This window comes from Cupressus sempervirens, chromosome 1, assembly GCF_028749045.1.
Source record: "Cupressus sempervirens isolate cs-2001-9-10 chromosome 1, ASM2874904v1, whole genome shotgun sequence".
Lineage (NCBI taxonomy): Eukaryota > Viridiplantae > Streptophyta > Pinopsida > Cupressales > Cupressaceae > Cupressus > Cupressus sempervirens.
In genome coordinates, this window is record NC_143118.1 from 665780840 (window position 1) to 665806879 (window position 26040).

At 36.1% G+C, this 26040-nt stretch overlaps 1 protein-coding gene across 5 annotated transcripts in view; it reads right to left on the bottom strand.

Moving 5' to 3' along the window:
- LOC149579641 (3-isopropylmalate dehydrogenase, chloroplastic-like) overlaps window positions 1–15536 on the bottom strand; it is a 69209-nt gene extending 53673 nt beyond the window's left edge. For 2 of the 5 annotated variants that reach the window (XM_089786255.1, XM_089786243.1), the window contains exons 1-5: window positions 15477–15536; window positions 15095–15348; window positions 12001–12321; window positions 8521–8682; window positions 8194–8268 (exon numbers count right to left, since the gene is read on the bottom strand). In XM_089786255.1, the coding sequence (XP_089642381.1) occupies window positions 8194–8268; window positions 8521–8682; window positions 12001–12321; window positions 15095–15310 (774 nt within the window). In that variant the 5' untranslated portion in view covers window positions 15311–15348; window positions 15477–15536. Of the gene's footprint in view, window positions 1–8193; window positions 8269–8520; window positions 8683–12000; window positions 12322–15094; window positions 15382–15476 lie in introns of all 5 variants that reach the window. The other 3 variants (XM_089786250.1, XM_089786226.1, XM_089786235.1) reach the window with 2 other exon arrangements.
- Window positions 15537–26040: the final 10504 nt, after the last annotated feature.

Genomic DNA, 26040 nt, shown 5'->3' on the forward strand with positions numbered 1-26040 from the left:
TGCCCATATCGCTGATGCCAAAGTGTGTTGATGGAAGATCGCCGAGCAGCCATAGCTAAGTCCTGAGAATCACCAGAATCAGTAAGTCTGAAAAGACCATGATCCTCAAGACCAACTGCAACAGTAGACTTAGTCGCCCAATCAGTGATGGTGCACTGATGTGAACTGAAGGTGACTGCCAAGTGTGGAGAATGTCGCAGCAACTGACTGACCGAGAGTAGATTTAGTTCCATCCCTGGAACGTAGTACACATCAAGGAATATGAGCTTCCTCCCAATAGACTAAATTTGAATGTTGCCTTTACCAACAACCGTGTACTCTTCTCCACCACCAAAGATAACAGAATCTGAATAAGGCTGGTAGTCAGTAAACCAGTCTCTGCGGCGAGTGAAATGTCGAGAGGCACTTGAATCAATGTACCAGGCAGATGACTGTACATGATCTGCGGGTCTTTTAGCCATGAAGGCCTAAAAGGCAGATTCCACCTGCTCAGTGTGCTCTGCACTGTTCGCTTTGGGTTGCGAACCTGATTGCTTAGACTGGGCAGCTAAGCGTTTCCGACATGCAACCTTCATGTGACCATACTTGTGGCAATAGTTGCATTGAATGTTCTTCTTTTTGGTACCATCGGATGTTGGAGCAGAAGACTTCTGCTGAGATGGTTGCTGAAACTTGCCCTTATCCTTCTAAAAGGATTTCGCAGCAAAGGCTTGCTCAGTGGAGGTGGAACTGGAGCTACTACCGAACTGTTGTTTCCACCGATCTTGCTGAAGTAGCAGGGTGCAGAGATCAGTGAACTTTAGATCAACACCAGTAGATGTGATGTTGAGAGTCTCGATAAAATGCTAATAGGAATTTGGTAAACTCCGAAGAGTGATTACCACAATATCCTCTTCCTCCATCTTGCGACCGATGGCAAGTAACTGATTACGGATTTCCTGAATCCGATTCAGGTGTGCCTGAACGAGGTGCGCTCATCCATGACAATAGAAAACAGAGTGTTTTTCATAAAGAAGGCTCTGCTCTTGTCAGATGTCTCATGAAGACCTTTTAGATGTGTCCAAATTTCGGCCGCTGTCTTGCCGGATGGAACCTGAGAAAGCTAGTCATCAGCTACGAAGAGTTTGAGAAGCATTACTGCCTCTCGATTGTTCAGATCCCATGTATCTTGATCAGGACCCGGAGAAGTCGGACGCTGCTTGACACCTAGAACAAGTTGATCGGTGTTTCGATATTCGAAAATTGCAATGATGCGCTGCTTCCAGGTTCCATAATTGCGACCATTGAATTTGGAATTATGCTCGAGCAGAATATTTGTCAAAGATGCCATGGCACGTTTTTCAATGAAAATCTGTGAAAATCTGTGAAGGCACATTCTTCGAGGCAAAAATACGGAAGACCCAGAAGAATCAGAGAATGACCCAAAAGAGAGCTCGAAAAACTCAGAAGGAATCTGCTGTCGTTTTTTGAATCCGCTGGCTCGAAAATCAAGGCACAAAAATCGAGGCACCCAAAAAAAACGGACGACAACCCAGTTGAGCTCTCGAAAAACCCACCAAGAATCTGCAAACAAAAAAAAAATTTCGACCCCAAAAATTAGGGTTTCGAAAAAAAACGGCCCTAGCTGAAAAAAGCTTGAAAAAACTTCAGATTTCTTGATGAAAAATGGTCGAATCTGCTTCCCAGAGCACGATGACAGACTGAGACGGCTAAGAGCATGAAGATTTGATATAGAAACATGCAGATTTTCACCCCAAAAACGCGAGTCTCCAAAAAATGGCCACGATTTCCATGCGATTTGCAGACCCGTAATTCGGGAATTTCTCCAAGCAGAAAAACCCTAGGTGGGTTTTGGAGAAATTAGCTGAAATAATTTTGGAAAAATTTAAACAAATAATTTCAAGAAGAAATTATAAATTTTTCCGAAAAAATTTAAGTATTTAGCTCTGATACCATATTACAAGGTAATTGGTAAATACTTGCTTGTTAATAACAGAGACCGAAAGGTCAATTTATACAAAAGGAAGAGACGATGTTTCCTTAGGAAACGATCGTAAAGAATAGAAACATTCTATTCCAGAGAAAGCAAAAAACAAAAGCAAACTAAAGCTAAAGATATTTACAAGATAACCATTAACTAATAATAGACGTCTTATCTATTATTGTAATACAAGGTTACCATATTTTAAATGTTTTACTTTGAAAATATTTTGTAGAAGTTATCTTAATGAGAGTTTTTCTTTTAATTTATACCCACTACTTGAATATTGTAATGTTTATTTAATAGTCATCTTAGTTAGCCTTTAGTTTATTAGGCAGTTTCTATTTTCGTCTTTAGTTCACGATTGTTTTATAATAAAAACATCATCTTTCTAAATCTACATAAGGAGTTTTCATCTCCTCTGCTTAATACAAGAATTTGATTTACCATAATATGGTATTAGATTGGGTCAATGGGATTTCATAAAGATTGGTGAATTTATTAAGAAAACATTGAGCCTCTTCTATCTGGAATATTTTTCCAGAAACTAGTTTAACAATTTTTTTAAATAAAAATTGTGGCAGGTATTTCCACTGAATATTTAGGTGAAAAGACATAGTGCTATTCCTGAACTAGACCATACTCCCTGACGAAATGGCCTTATATTTTAGCGCCAGCTGTTTTTCTACAGGATCCATCTCAGGTGAAATTAAAATTCCATTATTTCTAAATAACATGTCTTTTCTAATTACCATTTTGATAATGTCATAAGCTAAGTTACCAGATACCTCTATTTAGGCCCACTGATTCCAATACGGTCCTGGTTCTGATTCTGCTCAGATTCTGCCCGGACTCCAACAGGATTCCGAACAGGAATCCAAGGTTATGGGTGCCCAAAAACGGGTCCCACATGCCAAAGTTTTATTTATTTTTAATCCTAAATGACATCTGAATCCCAATTTTGACCAGTAAAGCATGCATTTGGTCATTTGATGATCATTTATTCATCTCTCAAGCATTTTTCATCATTTTGCTTTGTTCTACAACTAGAGCATTTACTACAAAGGACTAAGACCTGCATAAAAAACTTAGGAATCATTGCGGAAGGCAGATTTAGTGGTCAAAGGTAAGTGAATCTTCATTTTTTTCAAGTTTTTGATGAATTAATTTATATTTTTAAAGAAGTTTTAGAATTTTTATATATGTTGTATGCTTATAAGAGGTTATAATGCCAAAAAGATCAATTAATTTTGTTTGCCATAATGTATTGACTTTTCTTTTTCCATTTGAGACTCATTATTCATAATCAGACACAATGGCTGGAAGTGCCAGTGGAAGCTCTACTTCAGTTGCCAAGGCAAACCCCTTTGAAATCAATGCAGGTTCACCGCTTTGGCATTACACAACAATAATTAAGGCAGTGCCTAGTGGTAGGAGTTATATTTGGCGGTGTAACCATTGCAACGTAGAGGATTTGCACTCATACTATAGAGTGAAACTTTACTTCATTCCAAACACTGGAAAAGGAACGAAGCCTTGTAAGGGGAAAGATGGAAACCAGCTGCCAACTCATTTAATTCTGGAATATGCTAGGGAAGAAGACGAAGCTCATAGAACCAATAGAGAAAAGGCAGTGACTACTCCATCCCCTTCTCAGACAGGTTCGAGGAGATCTCTTAGTAGCTTGGTAAAATCTCCTAGCTCACATCCTTTCTTGCTAATGCCACCTCCTTCTAAACCACAAATGTTCCACAGAAAGAGGCCCATTGGATGTGCCCTTTAAAAATGAAAAGAGAAATGTTGCTAATCAAAGTATTACTCATTTCTTATATATGAATGAGCTTCCACTCAACCTTGTTAGATCACATTATTGGCAGGAGATGGTGACTACCCTTTGTAGGGAACCTTCTTGTTGTGTTAATCTTGGGTATGAAAAGGTGCAACCACCTTATTGTCAAAGAATAACGCCTCACTAGAGAGACAATTAAGAGTGATCAAGGATACATGGGGAGAAATAGATATGTACATCATTTCTAATGGATGGAAAGATTGCAAGAATAGGCCTTCAATGAATTCTATAACAATGTCACCTAAAGGGGTGATGTTCTTGAAGGTAGTGGACTATGAAGGCCAAGTGAAAGACGCAAGTTTCATTGCCAATATCCTCATGGAAACAATTGAGATTGTGGGGGCTACAAATATTGTCCAAGTCGTAACAGGCAATGCTAGAAGTTGTAGGACAGTTGGGGTTATAGTGGAGGCCACATATGATTACATTTTGGGGACACCATGAACAGTCTACTGACTCAATTTAATCATGCAAAAGATTGGCACTCAATGTGAATGGGTCGATAAAATTTAAACAGAGGTTGAGGAGATACAAAATGTTTATGACTAATCATCACATGGCACAAGCCATATTCAGGACCTTCCAACATTGGAGTTGTTGGAAGTATAATATAAGTTTGTTTTTATATTTATTTTTTAGTTTAAATTTTAATTATTTTTATAGATGAACTTGGTATATGACATGTATGTTTATGCCATCATAGGTTGCTAGAATGCAATTTGCATCTCAGACACTTGTCTTCAGACAACCTGTTAAGGTGAGAGAGGCCTTGAGTGCTATGGATATCAATAGTTTGGTGGAGTGTATGGAGGTAATCAGACACAGAAAAAGCCCAAAAAATAAAAGCATTGATCCTTGATGATGAATAGGGAAACATGCAGAATATGTTTTGGAATTTTTCATATCCCCCTAATAACACAATTTATTATAATTAATATTTATGATTTCATATAGTTACCAAATAAAGTGATTAATGCCAACTAGTACGGTGTTTACACATTTAATATATTTTATATATATTTTCTTGATCATTGATATTTTAAGCCACATAATTAATTAAAACATTAACTTATATATTAATTAAATGGTGATTACATATTTAATATATATTCCATTGTTATTGGAAATTTTAATATTAAATATTCAAATATGATTAATATTGCATAATTTATTATTTAACATTTATATTATATAAATAATGATTTAAGAAAGCTTTGGCCTGTTAATGGGCTGGGAGGGGGGGCTCATCCCCGGTCTTGTAGTCAAGCGGTGGCTCAATGGCAACCACCGGAGCAAGGATGGATCAAATACAATTTTGGCAGGGCTTTGAAAGGCAACCCAAGGCCCTCACACATTGGGGCAGTAACGAGCAGCAAAGATGGAAGCATTGTGGCAATGTTAGCAAAACGGATCGCGGATCATACCAATAAAAAGGCAGAATGCCTCGCAGCACTAGAAGCTACCTTGATGGGATTGAAACTGGGTTTGAGCGAAATCCACCTAGAAGGTGATTCACAAGTGATAGTTTGTGGTATGTTGAGAGGCCAATTGGAGGCATGGCATGTGGACAAATATATCAAACTAATTCAGTGCCTATTGGAAGAATTTGAGGGATTTAGGGTGTCACATGTTCTAAGAGAATCCAACACCATCGCAGATAAGCTATCAAAGTTTGTAATATGTGGTGACAACATGGAACTTTTTGAAGATTTATGTAGCATACCACCCTATTATTTGGATCTTTTTCAAGATTTCCAATGACCATTATTTATTAGAATGGAGGTGGAAGTACCACCTATCAAGGCATGCCTTTTAATCACACACGAAGCAATCTTTGGAATAGGCACATCACAGATTCATGATTACCCCCTTCTCTCTAGAGGGGCTTCGAGTGGAGCCTTTTTAAGGAGCGTTGATCAAGGGCAGTTCTCAACTCTCGACTTATGCATATTAGATTACAGGTAGTAATGGAGGCCAACTTTTCTCTAAGCATTGCTGGGCAAATTCCAGCCTTCAAGGGCTCGATCTTGGTAACCCGCATGGGGAACGTCTTCCAGCATGATGACAAATTGTTTTGGGATGCTCTGAAGTTGTTGCTTGGTGAGGAAATCTAGGAATTTGGATGGAGACCGAGGTTTAATCTTGATATCTCATCCCTTTTTATGGCGCTTGCCCTAATGGTCACAGATTCAAAACTAGAGATTCAAAGCATAGTTAGGGCATGCATTGAGCCCAAATGGGGTGTTGGATTGGATGAGATGGTCAACAAACTGGAGCTGGGAATAGGCATATGTATGGGCGAACGGTCATGGCGCTTGATTGGCAGTGCCCCAAGGGAACTGCAACCCCTCTTGGTTTGGACTTCCAGCACACCTCCAGAAGTTCACTTGCTGATTGTTCGTTGGGGATGGATGAAATTGGTTGTTTTTCTGCAAACTTTGGAAATGGAGCATGTTTTTATTGGTGGCAGAATGGAGCCATGGAGGAAAGTCAAAAAGATTAGGTCTCTTGCTTCTCTAGATGAGGATGGGATTCCCATTATTCAGAGACAGATTCAGCCGAGGAAGAGGACTCGAAGTGCAGTCTCAAGTGCGGCTGAGGTGTTGGGTCGGGTGAATGGTGGTGAGATCGTGGAAAATGGTATTTTGGAGGCTGCTTGTGGGAATGTGAGTGAGGACATCTCTGCTACTGGAGTGGACATTTCACTCTTGCCCAACTGTAGGTTGAATCCCGTGAAGGCTGTAGGCGGAGTGGCAGTGCTCGTGGAATTTTGCATGGTAGTGCCCATGGTGTTCAACAGGGGGCTGGTCCAGTGGCTGAGGCAAGCAATGCCATTGCAAGCTTCTCCAGGGAAGAGGTGGCTCTCCAGTTTAAAAGATATCATCTGCTTTAAGTTTTTACATATGCTCCTTGTGTATCCCTTGGATCATCATTGGTAGCTTTTTGATTCATCAACGCTGTATGGGTAGGATGTGATCACAATGTTGTCTCTTTGTGATCCCTTTATGTATTAAGGCGGGATTTGGGTTTGTAGGGGTTGTGATCTGGTATGGCCTGTCTTGGTAACCAAGATGAAATCTATGTAACAACACTTTTTCTATATTAATATAAAGCTTTTTTGTTACCGATCAAAAAAAATGATTTAAGAAAGCAAAACGTTTGAGAAAAGGTGCAATTTAGGGAAAAGACAGTTTCCAGGGGAAGAGGCATGCCCCAACCAAGTGGGGGACATACATTCTGTAGAATATTTACCTCAAAAAGAGGCATGAAGGGAGGGACACAAAATGGGAAATCTAAACCTCAGGATTGCTGGAGGCTAACATGAGAATCAGAGAAACAAAGGTAAGACCAATTTATCAACTTCTGAGCACAGGACATTCAGTTTCTATTTATAAATCCGACAATTCATATCACTGTTATATATATGACTGTACATTATAATATCTTATATGTAAATTGCTGCACTAGATCTGATATAAATCTGGATAAATTGTATGTATATATTATATGTGTCTGCACGAAAATCAAATGAAAAATAAATATACATCTGCAGGTTTTTGAATTACTGCATATAGTCTGATATAAATATGTATGCTGGAATTATATAAGCATTTAAATTATTTAAACATTACATTGAAAACATGTATTTTTTACACATTACTAAATTTACAATTGAACTGCTATGCAAAAGAGACATAGATAAAGCTATGCAAAAGAGACATAGATAAAGAACACTGTCACCATTATTAGGTTCTGTATATACTACTGCAATATATGTTTGTATGATGAGCAGCCCACTCATCAGTCTGTAATGATTAATCATGTGAAATATGGGACTAAGGTAGAATACAATGTGTACTTGTATTCTTTCTGCATTAGACTAATTCCTCACAAGATAGATAAGCCCTATGGTGGAATGGGCCGTGTTACATCATACAAGGCCAGGGATAAGTCCTGCAGTGGAGGGCCGTGCTACATCATAAAAAGGTAAGAGTTGTGCAATGGAGTGGGCATGAGCTACATCATAAAAAGGAAAGGGAATAGGGCCTGCAATGGAACCAGGATTGGCTACTTAGGTAATAAGTCATTTTTTTCTCTACGCACCATATTTTCTATGAAATAATTTAATTAGTTCTCTATGTATTATAAAATCGGTAATCATTTTTTCATTCCTTGTAAAGTTTTGCCCATTTCAAATTAGGTAATTGAATTCCATCACACTTTTGCAGCTCCCAATCAATGTTGTGTAAATAGATTGCTAAGATGCATAATGGCCATTTATCACAAACTCTGATTCTATCCCAAAAAATAATATTGAAACTTAAGATTATATCGGATAGCATACAAAGAAAACTGAACATACCATCATACAACAATTATCAATAATGACCTCCTCATATTGAATTTCAGGGTACTTCTCTGCAACTTCACGACAACACTGCAAAAAAAAGAAATGATAGTACTGTGAAAAAAGGTATAAGCAACGAGAAATACAATTTTCAGGAACAAATATTAGCACAAAGAAAGCTTTTCAAAATTAGTTATACCAGAAATCAATACCAACCACTTGCAATATCTCAGGAAAAAACATGCTTAAGTAAACAACCATCCTATTTTCATCAAAAAATTAGAAGCATAAAGGTACCCAATGTCTTAACCAGATGGTTTATCAAATGTAATTTCAAGAGACCTGCAGAAAAAGTCCATCGGTTTTCTTCATTATGTTAGCCTTGTGAATGGCTGATACCCTTTGTCTACCATGTGTCTTTGCATAATGAAATGCATACTCAGCTACCCTGGAACTTGCTTGACGAGTGATGATCTTAAGGCTTTCAACAACACCTCTCACAACCTGTAAAAGCAATAATTAGGCACACAAACTCCACAATGTAAAACAGAAAATCAACACTTCTAAGATGAGAAACCTGATGAAAATCATATTGCCTTATCAATAGCTAGACCTTAAGATTATTAGTCAGCAAAGGTTGATAAAACCCAAGAGTTAAGCTTCCTTTCTCACTCTATTCATCTAAATATTAAGTTTATTAAAATTATTTTTCTTAAGCAACTGATCCACAACCAAGGTCAAATATATTTACATATTTTAAAACATGGGCTTATGAGCATCCATCCAAAGTATAAATATTAAGCCATTAGTATACAAAAGGGAAAGTGTACTTGATGCAGGTGCATCATGTATGATCCTGCCATTTCTCCCTCCAATATTGGTATTTGGTCATTAGATGTATGTATTTAGGTGTTTTATGCATGTGTGGGTCATTGCATAATAAGTTGTAGTCATTTGGTATGTTTTTACATCATTTGTGCATTGTTTTCTCTTTGGTCAATTGGAGTCAATGCTGGTCAACTAGCACTCAAAGTTGCATTTTGGGTATGTGATGTAATAAAGTTGATATTGGCATCTTTTGGAGCCAATTGGATAGGTTTGTAAGGGTCAAATGGTAGTTTGTATGTAAGTTGTCAATATAGTTGCAAAATTGCAAAAAATGTTGCAAAGAAATGCAACTTTGCAACTTTTGCATTTTTGCAGAATATGAAGTCATAGTGGTTTTTGGCATATGGATGCACGTGGGAAGGTGGAAAGTCATCTCCCACGTCGTTTTATGTTGGATTGAAGACTATTGAAAAGGTTAATGAAGATTGGCAAGATTTTTTGGGTATGAAATTGCATGACTGTGGTAATTGGTGAGAACAAACTCACTTGCAACTTTCAATTCCTTTGAACACGGATACTTGTTAAATTTAATGCTTTGAATATGTGGATGTTATTTCATTCATTTTGCATATCTTAATTGATTGAGATAGTTGAATTGGTGGGATTAGACAAATTGTTTTTGCTTGCTGGCCCTGTTCTGGCCTGTACCTAGGGTTCCAATCTAAGTGGCCTATTCCTCTTAATTCCTCTGGTGAAAAATTGAGATATCGTGCAGAAAAAGGAGTAGGCATGTGTATCACAGGATTTCCTTGTTATTTTACTTGCCAATCATCAGACCTTTCCAATACACAGTGATGTTGTGGTTAGGCATATGTATGTGACTAACCAGGAAAGCATGACAGCCCATTGAAGCAGAGGGTTAATAAGGTGTAGGAAGACATTGAAAGGGGGAAGACAGATAATTAAGGTGCTCTTGAAGTGTTCATAAAGTTATTTGGATTGGGTTGTCATTAAAATCTTGAATTTTGGGAAGCTCTAGTTGAGTTGGCTTAAAACCCTCTTTAATTGGGCAAACTGGGGCTTTGGGCCTTAAAAGTGACTTGAGAAATTGAAACTCGGGAATCTAATAAAGCTTCCAAATGGGTATCCAGATATCAAATTTGTTTGGAAGGTGTTTTTGGAGAAAATTAAAGTTTTTTGCCAAAAAGTGAGATTGGATGCCTAATTCTACTAGGTCTGTTTCAGATCTATGAGCAAGTTTTGGTTGTGGGCATTGGAATACAGACTCGCAACTTTGGGAATAGTTGGAAGCAAGTTGGAAAAATGTCTAATGCCTCTGTAATGATCCCCGGATGCCTTGTGGTGGTAGTTGTGAAAAGATCCTAGGGGGTGCTTGTGTAGGTTGAAGGTAAGGAGTCAAATTGGAGTTAGGTGGAGTTGTGGATATGGGAGTAGGAACAAGGGGTTGAAAGTGTTTAGGTAGTTGAGAAAAGAATCCATCACCTATTACCTTGTGGCCTGACCCATATTGGGAGATAATTTTGCTTTGGAACTTACCTGGACCAATTTGGACTTTACCTAGTCCTAGTGCAACCTTACTTGAATCAGTACTCCACCTTATACTTCTACAATATCAAGTAACTTGCTGCTATAAATAAGTTCAGTCGAAATGAATAAATAGAGAGGACAAGAGAATAAGGGATATTGGCATAGACGCTGAAACATACAAAAATGATTGATGGCAGAACACAAGGACCTAAATGATTCAAAGAATCGGCATTAGATATTTAAGATAGAGAAGCTAAGAGGGAAAAAAACAGGTGCAGAGTAAGACATGAAACTTGCAGTTTACAGTGAAGTAAAATTACAAATAAAGTGTCTGATATATTCATTGCAAGTTACAAGTGAACCTTGGTTCCCTTTAAAATGTTTTATAAAACTCAAAACTACAAAGCTAACAAATAGAACATAAGTCAAAGATGGCATATTTGTCAAGTAGAATGCAAAACAAGTTTTTCCCTTTGTTTATTAGCTGCAAAACTCCCTGATTTTTTGGCAAGTACTCACGAAAAACTCAGCAATTTTGATGAATAAAACTCATCCAACACATTAAAATGCAAAAAAAAATGAAAGAAAGCACAATTGTTTTTGGAAAAAATAGTCAAAAAAGTCATGATTTTGCCCCATAAAAATCCATGAATGCCTCTCATGCTTTCTCAAATAACACTTTGAGAGCCAATATTCTTCATAAAAATGTGCTAAGTACCTAGTTTCTCTCTAAAGTAATAAAGTTGTGAAATGGTATGCGGTAAGAAGTTTTGTGTGGTTCCATAAGGCTTAATTTGGGCTTGGTGGCAGGGGAAATAACTCAAAGTTTACAAACCAAGGGACAAAGGAATACACGAAGCATGCATTGACATGACTGGAGACATCAGCATTGTAGAAGCTGAGATCACTCCAAATCTCCTACCATTAAAACCAGGCTACTTGCAACTGAATGCATGCTTCTATACTGGCAAAGCTCTCAGTGTGCACAATGATCTATACAAAATATAGATTACATAATGTAATCATACAAGTTGGAATCATAGAGCACCACATAGATATAGTTCTCAATGCATGAGAATTCATTATTTAAAGTTGCTTTACTTCCTCACTCTGTACTTATAGAAAAATGACACTCAAGATTCCCAATGTCTCACAATCTGTATGGCATTCACTCAATCTTGATAATAAAAATGGCACCCTTACAGTGACGAAAATAAATTTTACAAAAAGGGCCAATTAACAAAAGAAAAAGTGCTAAGAAGCTCAATTCATTTACACTCCAATATGTGCAGATTAAACAACCAATTGTTGACATGCTAAAATTTGTTTTCTCAAGGAAAATAACATTAAAACCCATTTAAGTGGCACACAATCTCATAGTGTCAAGTCATCCTTCAAAACCAGGCAGCATGTGAGGCATGTACATGTATAAGGAGAATGATTCACCTGATGCTCAAGGCCACTATACTCCCCCTCTGTGTTCTCACGAATAGTGACGAGATTTACATCATCATATTTAGTTTTATAACCAGGAAGACTGTAGCAAGGTCTCACGTTAGCATATAAACCAAGCTCCTTACGCAAAGTAAGATTCAATGATCTATGGCCCTTCCCAATTGGAGTAGCCATAGGACCTTTTAAACCAATGCCATTTTTCCGCACAGACTCTAAACTTTCCCAAGTCAGGAAACTACTAGTGCGAGGATCTATTTCAGTCCCAACACATTGTTCATCCCACTCTATTGGTACATCAGCTGCTTTGAAAACCTGCAATCAAAACAGTCATGTAATTTATTATACTGTGGCATTCAATTTATGTAGAATAGAAAACAATGGAATTGGAAAGTAAAATAGTTATCCTCGTAAACAACCAATAAAATTAGATATCAAGTACAAAGGTCATAGACTAGACAATTAAGCCATTAACAAACACAGACAATGCTCACTGGTTTGAAACCCAAGGCTTCAACTGCTGCATGAGTAAGGTTAGTTCATGTGGCCAAAAACTATAGGGGATGAGTAATTAAAGCCTTGCAAATGGATCCTGGCTAGTGCTGATTATATAATGGAGGTCTTCTTCTTCTTCCTGACCTAAACATTTGCTTCTGATTTTCTGTACTTCAATTTTGACAATTAGACGAGCAAACCAGCCCAACAACTTTGTTCACCCTTTCTGAAGCCTAACAACCATTATAAAAAATGGCCATCAGTGCAATAAGAGGGGCATATGAGCAGTCAATAGGATTCAAATTGATGAGTACTTGCAAAAAATGAGAAAATTGCCTATCATGCTTCAACAAACATTAGCATGCATAATTCAATACACTTTAAAAACTACATTTACCAGCAATATGTCGTCTCCCATTATTTAGCAATTTGAAAGTAGTGTTTTCCATGTTTCATTAGAAACTTCGATCATTCATCAAAATGCATGAATCGCTGCTTTCAAGACTTATCAGGCTACTACTATCCCAATCCATAATTGGCTTATCTCCCAATTTTAACTATATAGAATAGCGGACAACGCCTTTTGTGTTTATCTCATCTTCTGTCCCAATCTAAGATATGATAACAGAAAGAATGTCACGTGCTCAAATGGGAAAAGAATTTATAAACTCAAGCATAGTCAGGCGAAAAGTCTTCCCCACCATACAACAGGGTGTGTGTACTCAAGCAAGATGGTCCTGACTCCTACTCATACCTAGGTTTGGTACAATGTTGTGAACCTTGATAATTATCAATATTATTTAATTACTTATACAAGTACCACAGTCATTTCATTGTTTACTATTATGCTAAGCTTTTTTCGTTCTAAACTCCATATTCAGGAATGGAACAAGATCTAATACTAATATACTAACCACAAGCTACATCCCAAGACATTAATAGTAGCACACAAGTGAAAAAAACTCTATCAAAGAGTCCAGCGTATACCACCTCTGCTGGAAATAGAAGATGGGAGAAGTCTTCATAATGTAGCGCAAAAATGTCAACCTTCTAGTACAATTCTATGCACTTCGTAAAGTATGTATTTGCAAAATGGATGGTGTTAGGACGAGACTGAAATGCATTTAATAAACTAAATTATATTGCCTAGTTTTGTACTGATTTGAGTGACAATTCAATCGATGAGAAAAGGGATATGTATTTGGAGGAAAAAGAGTCATCTACAAGGCAATCCTGAAAGGGGAGTAATTAACTCATTATCATATTGCCATGCAGACCACCAACTGATAGAGAGAGGAAAAACAAATATCAATGCAGGGGAGTAACTCTTAATTAATTTGAAAATTACTGCATCAGACTCCAGAGAGAGGAAAAGTGTACCCAATTCATGGAGAACATGAAAAATTATCATTGGCAATATTTTCAAAGGTGAAGAGGGTAATTAAATGACAGCAGCTTTCCTCATTCACCATTCCCAACACCATAGCTTAAGCCTGCATGTACAGCTGGAACAACTAGCAAAGTAGAGGGCAACTTCCACTGGAACAAGTCAATAGAATACTGATTTTCTTAGATAGCTAAGTTATCAGGGCACCAGTATTATTATGGGTGCATACAGGATCTACCAACTCTTTAAAGGATCCAAGGTTCAGTATAGTTCGTGCCTGTAATAAATATATAAATAAATACAATAAAATAAATTTAGCCATAACTTGCATGTAATACAGATAAAAAATTAACAAAAGAAATACAGTCAAAAAAAATATTTAATACAAGTCATGGTATATGATGTCATGTAGATGCATAGTGTAATTATGTAATACTATCTAGAAAAATATGAAAGTAGTCAATGGCTATGTTTAAATCAAGACCTACAGAAGAAATGATTTTATTGCTAACCATCGAGAGATTCCAAATGAGTATTTAATTCATTAGAACCAGTTGCACTAATATTAGGTTTACTGACACTCCCACTAGCTTCACAATGACTCGCGTGTAAAAGTTTAATGTTATTTAATTATCCGGGTTTTGTTTCTGTTTTCACTTCGGTTCTCTATTTTATTTTTATATTTCATTAAATGTTTCTAAAATTAATGTGAAATGAACTAATTATTAAAAAAATCAATGCCCTGCAACGGTACTAAATAGTGCAACTTAGGGTTTTCTCCATTTTACCCTTTTTTTACTGCAATTGTGCTTGTCAGGGATACTTTTGTCAGGTTTGGGCAAAAGCTCCGCCCCATCTCATGTCTAGACCACAGCTCCTTAGAATAAGCCCTTAAAGATATTATTAAAGTTTTAAAATTAATTTAAAAATAGCATAGCAAGCCAAGTTTTGCACAGGAAGTAAACGGTGTTCCTTAGGTCCCTAGGGTTTTACCAGTCCAGACAATACCAAAATATCAACGAAAAACATCTCGCTAAATTACACTTCAATCAAATCGCTCGATTATTAAATAAACCAAAAGCCTATTATTTATAATGTATCTCTTGCATATTGTCTTGCAGAATTCACGAAAATAATAGATATATTTGCATTCAATCGAATTGTCCGATAGATTTATAACCACCAAAAACCGGATATCAAAACTACCTGTTTAACAGATTCAGCGATCTCGGGCCCAATACCGTCTCCTGGAAACAAAGTGGCACGGATCTTTTCTCCATTTGCAACAGACCCCAGTTGTCTCGTAAAAGGCAACAGTCCAGAATACTCCGGCGCCGTCAAACCGTCTATGCAATTTACCGGCTTTCCGTCGCGCATTAAGACGGTCCTGAGCAAGGATCGAACCCCGCGCGCTGCAGCCATTGAAATTGTTCACAGGGAGCCCTAAAGATTTAAATCATCTGAAATTTAGAACTATTAGAAAACACGCGAGCCTGCATAAGACCAGTGAAATTAAATTTTACAGTCAATGAACATGCTAATGCGCTCTAAAATAAAGAAAGCTGAAAAACGATGAATAGGTAATTACCAGGGCTTTTTCCAGTGGTATTAGCGTTCACGCTGTTGCAGAGAACGTTTCGCAGGTCTTAAAAAGTTGACGGTGTGATTCCCGTTAAAGTTTGAACAAACTATTTTGGAAAAGTCAATATTTTTTAATAATAATAATATTATGAATAACACGTTAATGCTTTTGACCAAAAAAAAACAAAACTGAATGGATTGCCTAGAAATTTAATAATTATTATGTTTAAATAAATGTAATTGATAAGCAAATAGGTAGTCAATTTAGATCTAAAGTTTGAGATTTAAAGCTTTATATTTATAAGATTTCGAATATATATATTAAAAAGTAACTCTATATGTTGTAGATTTGTTGTAAAATTATTTTGAAAACAAATATTTAAAAAATATTATTTAATTTGAAACATGTTTATTTATAAATATTTATAAAAAGTTTTCATGAAATTTAGACATAATTATTATCTTTTCTTAAAAATATATGTATTATAGATTGTTGAATAAATAAGAGAAAGATAATTTTTTAAAAAATTATCTTCATCTTAAATAAGTAATCTTTTCATAAATTTAGATCACAGATAGAATCAAGAAGGATTGATAAGATGAGAAAAGCTTATCTCACACTATATAAGTAATTATTTCACTAGTAAAAACTTACAACCTAATCTAAGAAATGTGGTCTTTGATACATATAAGATAGAGTTGATTATTGAGTAATTAAATTACATCAACAAAGAAAAAGGTGAATAATATGTTAGTTTACAATTAATAATTGATAAAGTTTGATATGGTAGATGCAAATACATTTAGAATATATTCCCAAGATATATGTTAGAGGTTATATCAAATTATTGGAATAAATGTAAAGTTAGAGATGTAGGAGTTGTTAGAAAGTAAAGTCCACCAAGAAAACTGAGAGGGTGGGGAGGAGTGAATCAATTAATAGATCAATACAACTTTTATCAACCTTATTTAACCTTAAACATGTGATCAGTAACAATTGTAACCATAAGAAGATACACATACACAACAACACTGGATATGTTAACTAGGGAAACCCTTGATCAAAGGGAAAACCCCGGTGGGGATGGTACCCACAAAATGATGTATTAATATTAGTGTTCCTTGTAAGAGGATGGACTCTGATAGGAGCCAATGAAATACATTAGGTACATATTAGTCCTTATTAGGAGGCTTTGAATCCCTGTGAGGAGATTCCAACCCTGTTAGGTGTTGTGTCAACCCTGTTAGAAGTTGTAGAAGGCTAATGGACCTATTTTTCAGACAGCTTCAAGGGCAAGACCACCGAACTCACTATCCAACTAGCCTCTCTATTATTCCTTTCAGAATAATTGAAATGTAATTGATCTCAGCAACTCAATACTTGTTATGTCCTCTTACCGTGCCACTCTACACCAAAATACTTCTTAGATCTCAATACCAGACCACCAACTTCGCATCACAATGATCCCTTTGATCACTTATTCATAATTACAAAAAATTGTTAGCCCATGAACTTCACAACTTCTCACACGTACAACCTTGAACCTTGTGCACTCATTAATGCCATCATTAAACTATCTACCATCTCTATCTAACTTTGCTTAACCAGATTCTATCTGTGTCAGCAGATATAATCTGAACACTAGAAACCACTTCTCAGGAACTCTGTCTGCGAACTGTCTTCTATGAATCACAAATAACTACTAACAGTCTTTGATTTTCAACACACACTCTTAGCCATGCCATCAAGATACATTATAGAACATGTCCTCAACTGCACTACTTTATCTTCAATACTAGATTTGTATGACCTCAATCTTTGTCTGCTACACTGCCAATCTTCACAATATGTTGACATCAATTACAAACATAATCATGAATGCAACACATAGTTATGTTGTCTCTCCACTGCTCCAACAATATTAGAATACTCCCCCATAGGAATATCATCAACATTCATGCTAACAATCTCCTCCTTTGGCATTGATGGCAACATAGATGAAAGACATCTAAGTTCCAATAATATCAAACATACTACTTTGTTGTTGTTGTTGCTCTTATCTTTTCAAACCATGTTCATCAATCAAATCTAAAACTCTCAGGAATAACTTCTACTCCCCCATTGATAAACTTATCTCCCATTCTGTATACTCATATTCTATGGATATTTAGCACTTACTTCTCCCCATTCACTCTCCTCTATTCATAGGAGATGTGTTTTATGTGTTCTATCTCCCCCGTTGACATCAATGGAAAAGGCATCACTATGTCAGTCAGCTACTCAATGTCTTCAATGAGCTCAAGTGCCCAAAGACACTATTCAATACCAGCTACCAAGAGTCCTTTATGACTTTGCTCAATTACAGGTGCTCCTCCAAAAAGGAAGCATCATCATTCAGTCCAGATAAACAATAGTGTTATGTACAACTAGATTGATGCAATCTCTGCATCATCTACATAGAAGTAGGGGTATAACCCCAAGCATACCTCACAAATCCTCAAATATATCCTTAGGCAAAGGCTTCACAAAGATATCTACAATCTTCTCATTTGTATTAACATACTCCACTATGATATCTTTCTTTGCAACTTTCTCTCTCAAAATAGGATACTTGATCTATATGTGTTTTTTCTTAGAATGTGATAAAAGATTATTATACATATTCATTGTACGTGTGTTATCAAAATGTATGATAATAGGTTCTAAAAACTCTATCCCAATATCCTTCAACATCTGTTTCATCAACATGATATGATTGCAATTGTTTGTTGAGGCTACAAACTCTGCTTCTATTGTATTTTGTGAAATGTAATCTTATTTCTTGCTTAGCCAAGAAACCAATCTTCCTCCAAGGAAAAATGCTCCACCACTTGTACTCTTTTTATCATCCATACTGCCTGCCCAATCCACATCAATATATTTTCATAGAATAAAGTCATTTGATCTATTATACCACAACCCAAAATTAGGTGTACTATTCAAATATCTAAATATCCTTTTAACTTTTGCATAGTGTGATTCCTTAGGATTGCCTTGAAATTTTTCTACTATACCAACTACATTTGCTATATATAGTCTAGTATGAGTCAAATATTGCAAACCTCCAATCATGGATATATACTTCTTCTGCTCAACTATAGGTGTCTCATCTTTGCTAGATAACTTGTGACTAGTTATCATAGGTGTATCAACATACTTACAACTTTCCAAGCCAAAACTCTTCAACAAGTCTTTCAAGTACTTGGTTTGTGATAGGAAAATACCATCATTGTTCTGCACAATTTGTTAACCCAAGAAATATTTCATCTCACCAATAATGCTCATCTCAAATTCATTTTTCATTTCATCAACAAATTTGTCACTTGCTTCATCATCACCTCCAAAGATTGTATCATCCACGAATATCACAATAATCAACAAACTATTCTCAATTTCTTTCAAATATAAGTTACTACTTGTAATACCTTTAGTGAATTCCAATTTTTCCAAATACTTATCCAACCTCACATGTTAGGTTCTAGGTTCTTGCTTTAGTTCGTACAATGCTTTCTTCATCTTGCATACCATATCTTCATCTTTTGTTAAAGGATATCCTTTAGGTTGCTCAATATAGACTTCTTCTTCAAATTCTCCATTCATAAATGTTGACTTCACATCCATCTAACACACTTTGAACTTCTTATTTGTTGCATGAGCCAAGAACATTCTCATTGCTTCAACTCTAGTAACAGGTGCAAATGTATCTTAATAGGCTATGCCTTCTTATTGTGAATATCCCTTGCATACTAGTCTAGTTTTGTTTCTCACAACCTCACCTTTTTCATTCATCTTATTTCTGAAAACCCACTTAGCTCCTATAACATTTTTTTTTCCTTTGGTCTAGGGACCAATTCCCATGTCTCATTTTTCACAGTTCGATCTAGTTATTTCTTCATTGCTTGAATCCAATGATCATCCTTGCATGCTTCATCTGCACTCTTTGGTTCAACTTGAGAAATCAAACATAACTATTCATGTACTGTGTTTCTTGTCATAAATCCTCTGCCTTTGCTTCCAATAATTTGATTGATAGAGTGATTCTTTGTCATATTCTTGTTTGGTGTTGGTGTCACTGTCTCAACTTTACTTATGGTCTAGGTTCTGATCTTAGTTCCTCTATTCCACAACTTGAATCTCATTCTACAAATTATTGTTAGTCTCGTAAAAAGTCTCAACATATTCTTGGATAGACTTAGGATTAGCTTTGTCATCATCAAAATTATAATCAAGCATTCTCTCTTGAACTCCAAACTTCTCATCCACTTTTACATTTGCACTCTCTACAATAGTCTTAGTCCTTTGATTAAAACATCTATAATCTTCTTTTTTTTCAATGAATAACTAAGGAACATACCTTCATCACTTCTTGCATCAAACTGACCAATGTCACCATCTCTCTTGATCTAACACATCACTAATGGCGCATGTTCAAACCATAATTCATAAGGTGTCTTGTTTGTACCTTCTCCGATCTGCACTCTATTAATTGTATATATTGTTGTATCAACTACTTCGCTCTAGAATCTCTTTGATACATCATTTTCAAACATTATAGCTCTTGTTGCTTCTGTTACAAACCTATTTCTTCTCTCAGCTATACCATTCTACTTTAGATTCTTAGGGGTTGATAGCTATATTTTAATACCATTTACTTCACAAAAGGTGTTAAACTCATTTGAGGTAAATTCTCCACCTCTACCTGAATTTAAACATTTAATCTTCAATCTAGACTCAGTTTCAACTCTGCTCTTAAACAACTTAAACTTCTCAAATGCTTCAAATTTTTCTCTAAGGAATGCTACCCATGTCATCCTAGTAAATTCATCAACAAGAATCATAAAGTACCTTTCACCATAGAATCCTCTTGTCTTTGTGGGACCACTCAGATCTGTGTGAATAATCTCCAACTTTTCTATTGTAAAGAACTTTTTGCTAGGAAAATAACTTTCTTGTATTTAGCCATAACGCATTCCTTGCACACAACATAGGTAGGCTTCGCATTTTTTGGTAAATACCTTTACAACAATTGTACTACTTGCTTTCACAATATTATCAAAATTTATATGACAAAGCCTTATATGCCACAACTGTAATAACCCCAACCAGTTATAACTCATCAAACACCAAATTCTTCTCTAATTTAGTGGTTTGACATTTCGTTAAACACTTTGCAAGCAAGCTCTGATACCACTGTAATATCTCATGCAATTATGATTTTTATTTCCAAATTGCTAACCTGGAATTGCTCCAAAAATTTGAGTTTTACTGTAGCAAGTCACTATAGCGATGTTACTATAGCAATGTCACTGTAGCAAATCACTATAGCAGTGTCATTGTGGTAGCGTCATTGTAGCAGTATTACTATAATAGCGCCAGTGTAGCAAATCATTGTAGCAAAGTTATTGTAGCAATATCCAACTTATTCCTTACTCCACAAATCTGACCCTAGGCCACAAATTTGGCACAATGAAAAGACTAATTTGTCTTCTCCAACACCCACAACCCTTTGGAAGATATTTCACTACCTCGGTTATGCAAATCAATGGGAATGTTTGTTCCCAATGATCAATGAAGCAACTACAAAAACCCTTAGCTCCACAAGTTATTTGGAAGAGTAGAAGCAACAGATTCAATGCTCAACAATGAGGCTTCCCTCCCTATTTATTCTTTTCCTCCAATAGATGGACCTCCTTCTAGAAGAAATAAGATTACATTTAATTCCTCCTTCTAGAAGATTATTTTAATTTATTTATTTAACTTAAGTCACTTTTAATTAAAGTAATTAAATATAAAGTCACCTTTTGATTTTAATTTATTTAATGACTTTATAAGAAATTAATTTATTCAATTTCTCCTTATTTCTCCACTTAGCCTTTGGACAATGTAAAGGCTAAGAACTCTATTGAGATGCTAAAAAGATGAGGACATTACAATTCACCCTCCCTAAAATTGCTTGTCCTCAAGCAATGTCAACTCTGGATGCTGTAAAATTTCCTCACCTTCCCTAGTAGCATCCTCAACTGGCAAGTCCTTCCACTTGATCAAATATTTTGTGATAACTTGTCTCCTCAACTATTTCTCCCTTTTAGGAGTTGATGAAATCCAACTCCGCAACTCACCAAGATCACCTGCATGCAAATAACTTGTCGAAGGGAAACCAAGAAGGAACAAGAGCTTGAAGACAATAATGCAAGAGAAATATTTCACAATAGGAAAATGAAATTGTATTTACAATGAGAATGGAATGAATTGTAAAAATACAAAGAGAGAGCCCGAATATAAAGGCCTCATGGAAGCTTGTAGAACAAGTTGGAAAGTGGTAGAAGATAAGGTTGACAACTAAGCACTCTTCCACAAAAAGGTGGAACATGCTAGAAGGGAACAAACTCCTGTGTTGTCAGCAACTCATCACTACATGCATTAAATACTAAATATTAAATAAATGCATTAACCTAAGTAAGCTTAAGTAAATAGAATAATTAATTAATAATTAATTATTTATTTACTCTAACACCCCCTCTTAAGTGCAACTTAGGGGAATGCCTTAAGTTCACAAAACTAAGATGAAAATGCAGAATGGGTCCTGGCAACAAGGCCATGTTAGGTACCCATGTAAAATGCAAAGAGATGTAACCTTTGAAAATAGGGAAAGAGAGAAAACCTCGTGGGAAAAACCCTCCCCCAAAAAGAGGTAAAAACCTAGTGAAGAACTGAAGAAGCCTCCAACTAGGGGAATGTCCCCTAAAACAGGAACAAGGAGTGATCATGAAGAGCATCACCGAAGCATGAAGAAGCTGAAAAATCTACCATCAGAAAGAAATTGCTGATCTGAAGAATCTCCATGGAAGAAGAAGGCACGAACTGAGTGTGTCTATATGGTAGATGATCCATCTCATCGAAATGCATAGGTAGCCAACCACTGCAATCGCCTCATATATAAGATCAACCACTTAATATATAGTTTACACTATCAAACCATCGAACCAAGGATGCATTAGAACAATAGTATAACCCCCCCTTAATGCAGACGGGGTGAGATGATAGGAAACTGAGAAGGTGGGCCAAAATCTTCTACAGACAGAATCAAGAACGACGAGAGAGGAAGAGGTACAAACACCTATAAAGACACGGTCACACCGATGCTGCATGGGAAAACAAAAGGAAGAAGGCCTAAAACAGAAAACAATTATCCCCCCCATGGTGCTTTATAAAAATAGTGCAAGTACAATTGTCTAACAACAATGTTCATGAACTTGAAATGTAAAAGTGGCACTTTATCTCAGGGCGTATACATAAAAGTGCTTACAAATGATGTCTACAATGATTAAAACAAAAAAAAAACTAATACAAAAGAAATTACAACCCAAAACAAAAGAAACCATGCCAGGAAAACGATCCTTGGACCTGAAACACCCAAGATATCCACCATAGAGCAAAAATGCCAAAAACATGATAGAAAGAGCAGGGGCCAAAATCTAAGGAAAAAGACCACATTTCTAAAAAGGTGACAAAACCAGCTTTCCAAAAATATAACGTTTTCAAAAAACTTGACATGGGATGCAAAAGAAAAGCTTGCCAGAGTCAAAAATAAAACTTTGGACTTCAACTAAAAAAATGGCAACAAAACTGATCAAAACCTAAAAATACCTACACCAATGTCTCTGTCTCGGAACGAGCTTTTTGGTGCTTCTTTCAAATTCGAAAAATACCTCCGTATGCTCAAGTTATGGCCAAAAAATTGAAGGTAGGTCCAAAATGACCTTGGAGAGGTGCAAGGGGCTGATGATACAGTGATGTCATGCTGACATCAACAAAACACTGGTCTAAAATTGATGGCTAAATGGTCTTCCCAGCAAAAAAAGAGGCCACATGGCAAATTTGATTGTGGTTTATAATTAATAGAGATAGCTTTCGTACTAATTACAACATTTTGAAAAAGGTGAAATCAAAAGTAGCCAGCCTATATACAGAGATAGAGGGGCAATCGGGTGCCCCACTTTTAGATTATTCTACCCCTACTTGTTCTTTCAAACTGAAGGGAGGCCGAGTGGTGTGAAACCAGCCGATTCTGCAGCTCAGGCTGAGAGAAAATATTTCACAATAGGAAAATGAAATTGTATTTACAATGAGAATGGAATGAATTGTGAAAATACAAAGAGAGAGCCCGAATATAAAGGCCTCATGGAAGCTTGTAGAACAAGTTGGAAAGTGGTAGAAGATAAGGTTGACAACTAAACACTCTTCCACAAAAAGGTGGAACATGCTAGAAGGGAACAAACTCCCGTGTTGTCAACAACTCATCACTACATGCATTAAATACTAAATATTGAATAAATGCATCAACCTAAGTAAGCTTAAGTAAATAGAATAAATAATTAATAATTAATTAATTATTTACTCTAATATCCCTAACATCCAATATAACCTTAGGTACAAAAATCAACTTACCCTCATCATCTAAGGGTGGTAGAATTGTGAAAAGGACCACACGATGTCCTAACACCTGATTGATGTGTGACACATTAAAAACATTATGGACCTTACTATTAGTTGTTAACTTCAACTCATAAGCTACCTCACCCACACGCTTAATGATTCTGAATGGTCCATAGTATCGTGGCTCCAACTTCCTTGCACCATTCTTCTTTAGTGTAGACTATCTATAAGGTTGTAGCACCAAGTACACCATGTCTCCTACCTTGAATAAATGTTTAACTATTTTTCTGATCTACATATTGCTTCTACAGAATATTCTCCTTAATAGCCTTCATGATATCTTGATTTTCTTGTAGCAAAGCTCCAACACTAGGCATTCTACTACCACTCATCAACAAATCAAGAAAGTTGGGTGCCTCATAACCATACAAGACCATAAATAGTGTCATTTGAATAGAAAGCTGGTAGGTGGTATTATAGCAGTACTCACAAAGACATATCCACTTAACCCATCCCTTTTGTTGCCTTGCAATGTAGTTCCTAAGATATCCCTTCTTGGTTAGATTAGAAAGTGGCATTGCATGTCATGAATATCCATTAACTAATCTGTAGTAAAAACCACATGAGCCCAAAATTCCTCTTAGTCATGTGAGACTCTCAAGTATATTCCACTCAATTATTGTCTTAACCTTGTCTAGATCCATGGGTACTCCCTGTGTGCTAACGATGTGTCCTAAGTACAACAACTCTCTAGAGCCTAACTCACACTTAAATTCCTTGACATGCAAGGTCTCTTTGCCAAGAATACCTAAACCTGTATCAAGGTGCAGAATATAATCCCTCCACAATTTGTTGTACACAAAAAACTAACACAAACTACCTCAATTATTGTATGTCTAGATGATAAACATGTTTTTGTTGCTCTTATGTATTGGCATCATAACACAATCTATGTCATAGAGCCATGTCATTCCCAATACCATATCAGCATCTCCCATGTTTAAAACATAAAAAATTGCATTAAACTCAAAGTTATTCAAATGCATGGGCATAACTGAAATCTTCCTATCACACCTATGAGTGTAGCCATTTGTAACCTTTATTCTTATACCCTCAAAGACCTTCGACTGTATGTTGCATCTTACAACCAACCAAGCATCAATGAAGTTATGTGTGGCTCCTATATAAAGCAAGGTAATGATCTTCTACCCAACTAAAACTCCACGCATCCTAAAGGATCACTCACACTATATGTTAGTGACACATGCTTCCTCTATCTAAATTGACTCTTTCGTTTTAGCCCTTTCTTCCTCATGTTTTGATCCTGCTAGCTCAGACCCTTCTTGATCAAATTTCTGATCTAAATTTTTAGATTCAAAATTCTCATTATATGCACACATAACATAGTCAATCTTTCCCTTACACCTTAATGGACAATCATGGTTTGCATCCTGCACCCCTTTGCAATAAAACAAAACTTATTTCTACTCAAATCATTAAGCATCTCTCTATGTAGGGGCATTGTTGATTACCCCTTTGGATCTAATTTTTTCTAAACTACCTAAGTATGATCCTTAATTTGTTTGTGCATCATGTCATGATGAGATAATATTGCAATAATCTCATCCTCCTCCACCTTTAACTGAGTCTCCAAGCTATGAACAACTTCAGCTATACCTAAAGAACCCTCAAATTGTTCTTGTTTCTTCATGTTTGGAATCTTTACCAAATCCTTTAATTGATCAAACTCATCAACTTCATTGTTGTCATCGGATCCAGGTACATTTTTAGATTCACTCTCTATTTGAAATAAGAGTCTTCTAATGTTATCCATCCTCTTTTTCCTTGCTATGTTGAGGAGATTGACCTTTCCTTTGACATCTTGAAGATGTTATCTTGCATTGGCAACTACCAATTTAGAATTTTTAGTTTTTTGCAACCATTCGTCATTTACTTCTTTAAACTTCTTCACCTCTTTAATGCCAAAGTATGTTAAACTCACTCTTGTATAATTGATATCTTTCAGTTTACCAATAGGTGTAAGGATGTCATCAATGGATGTTATCATAGTGTTGATGTTTTCATTATATGGAGA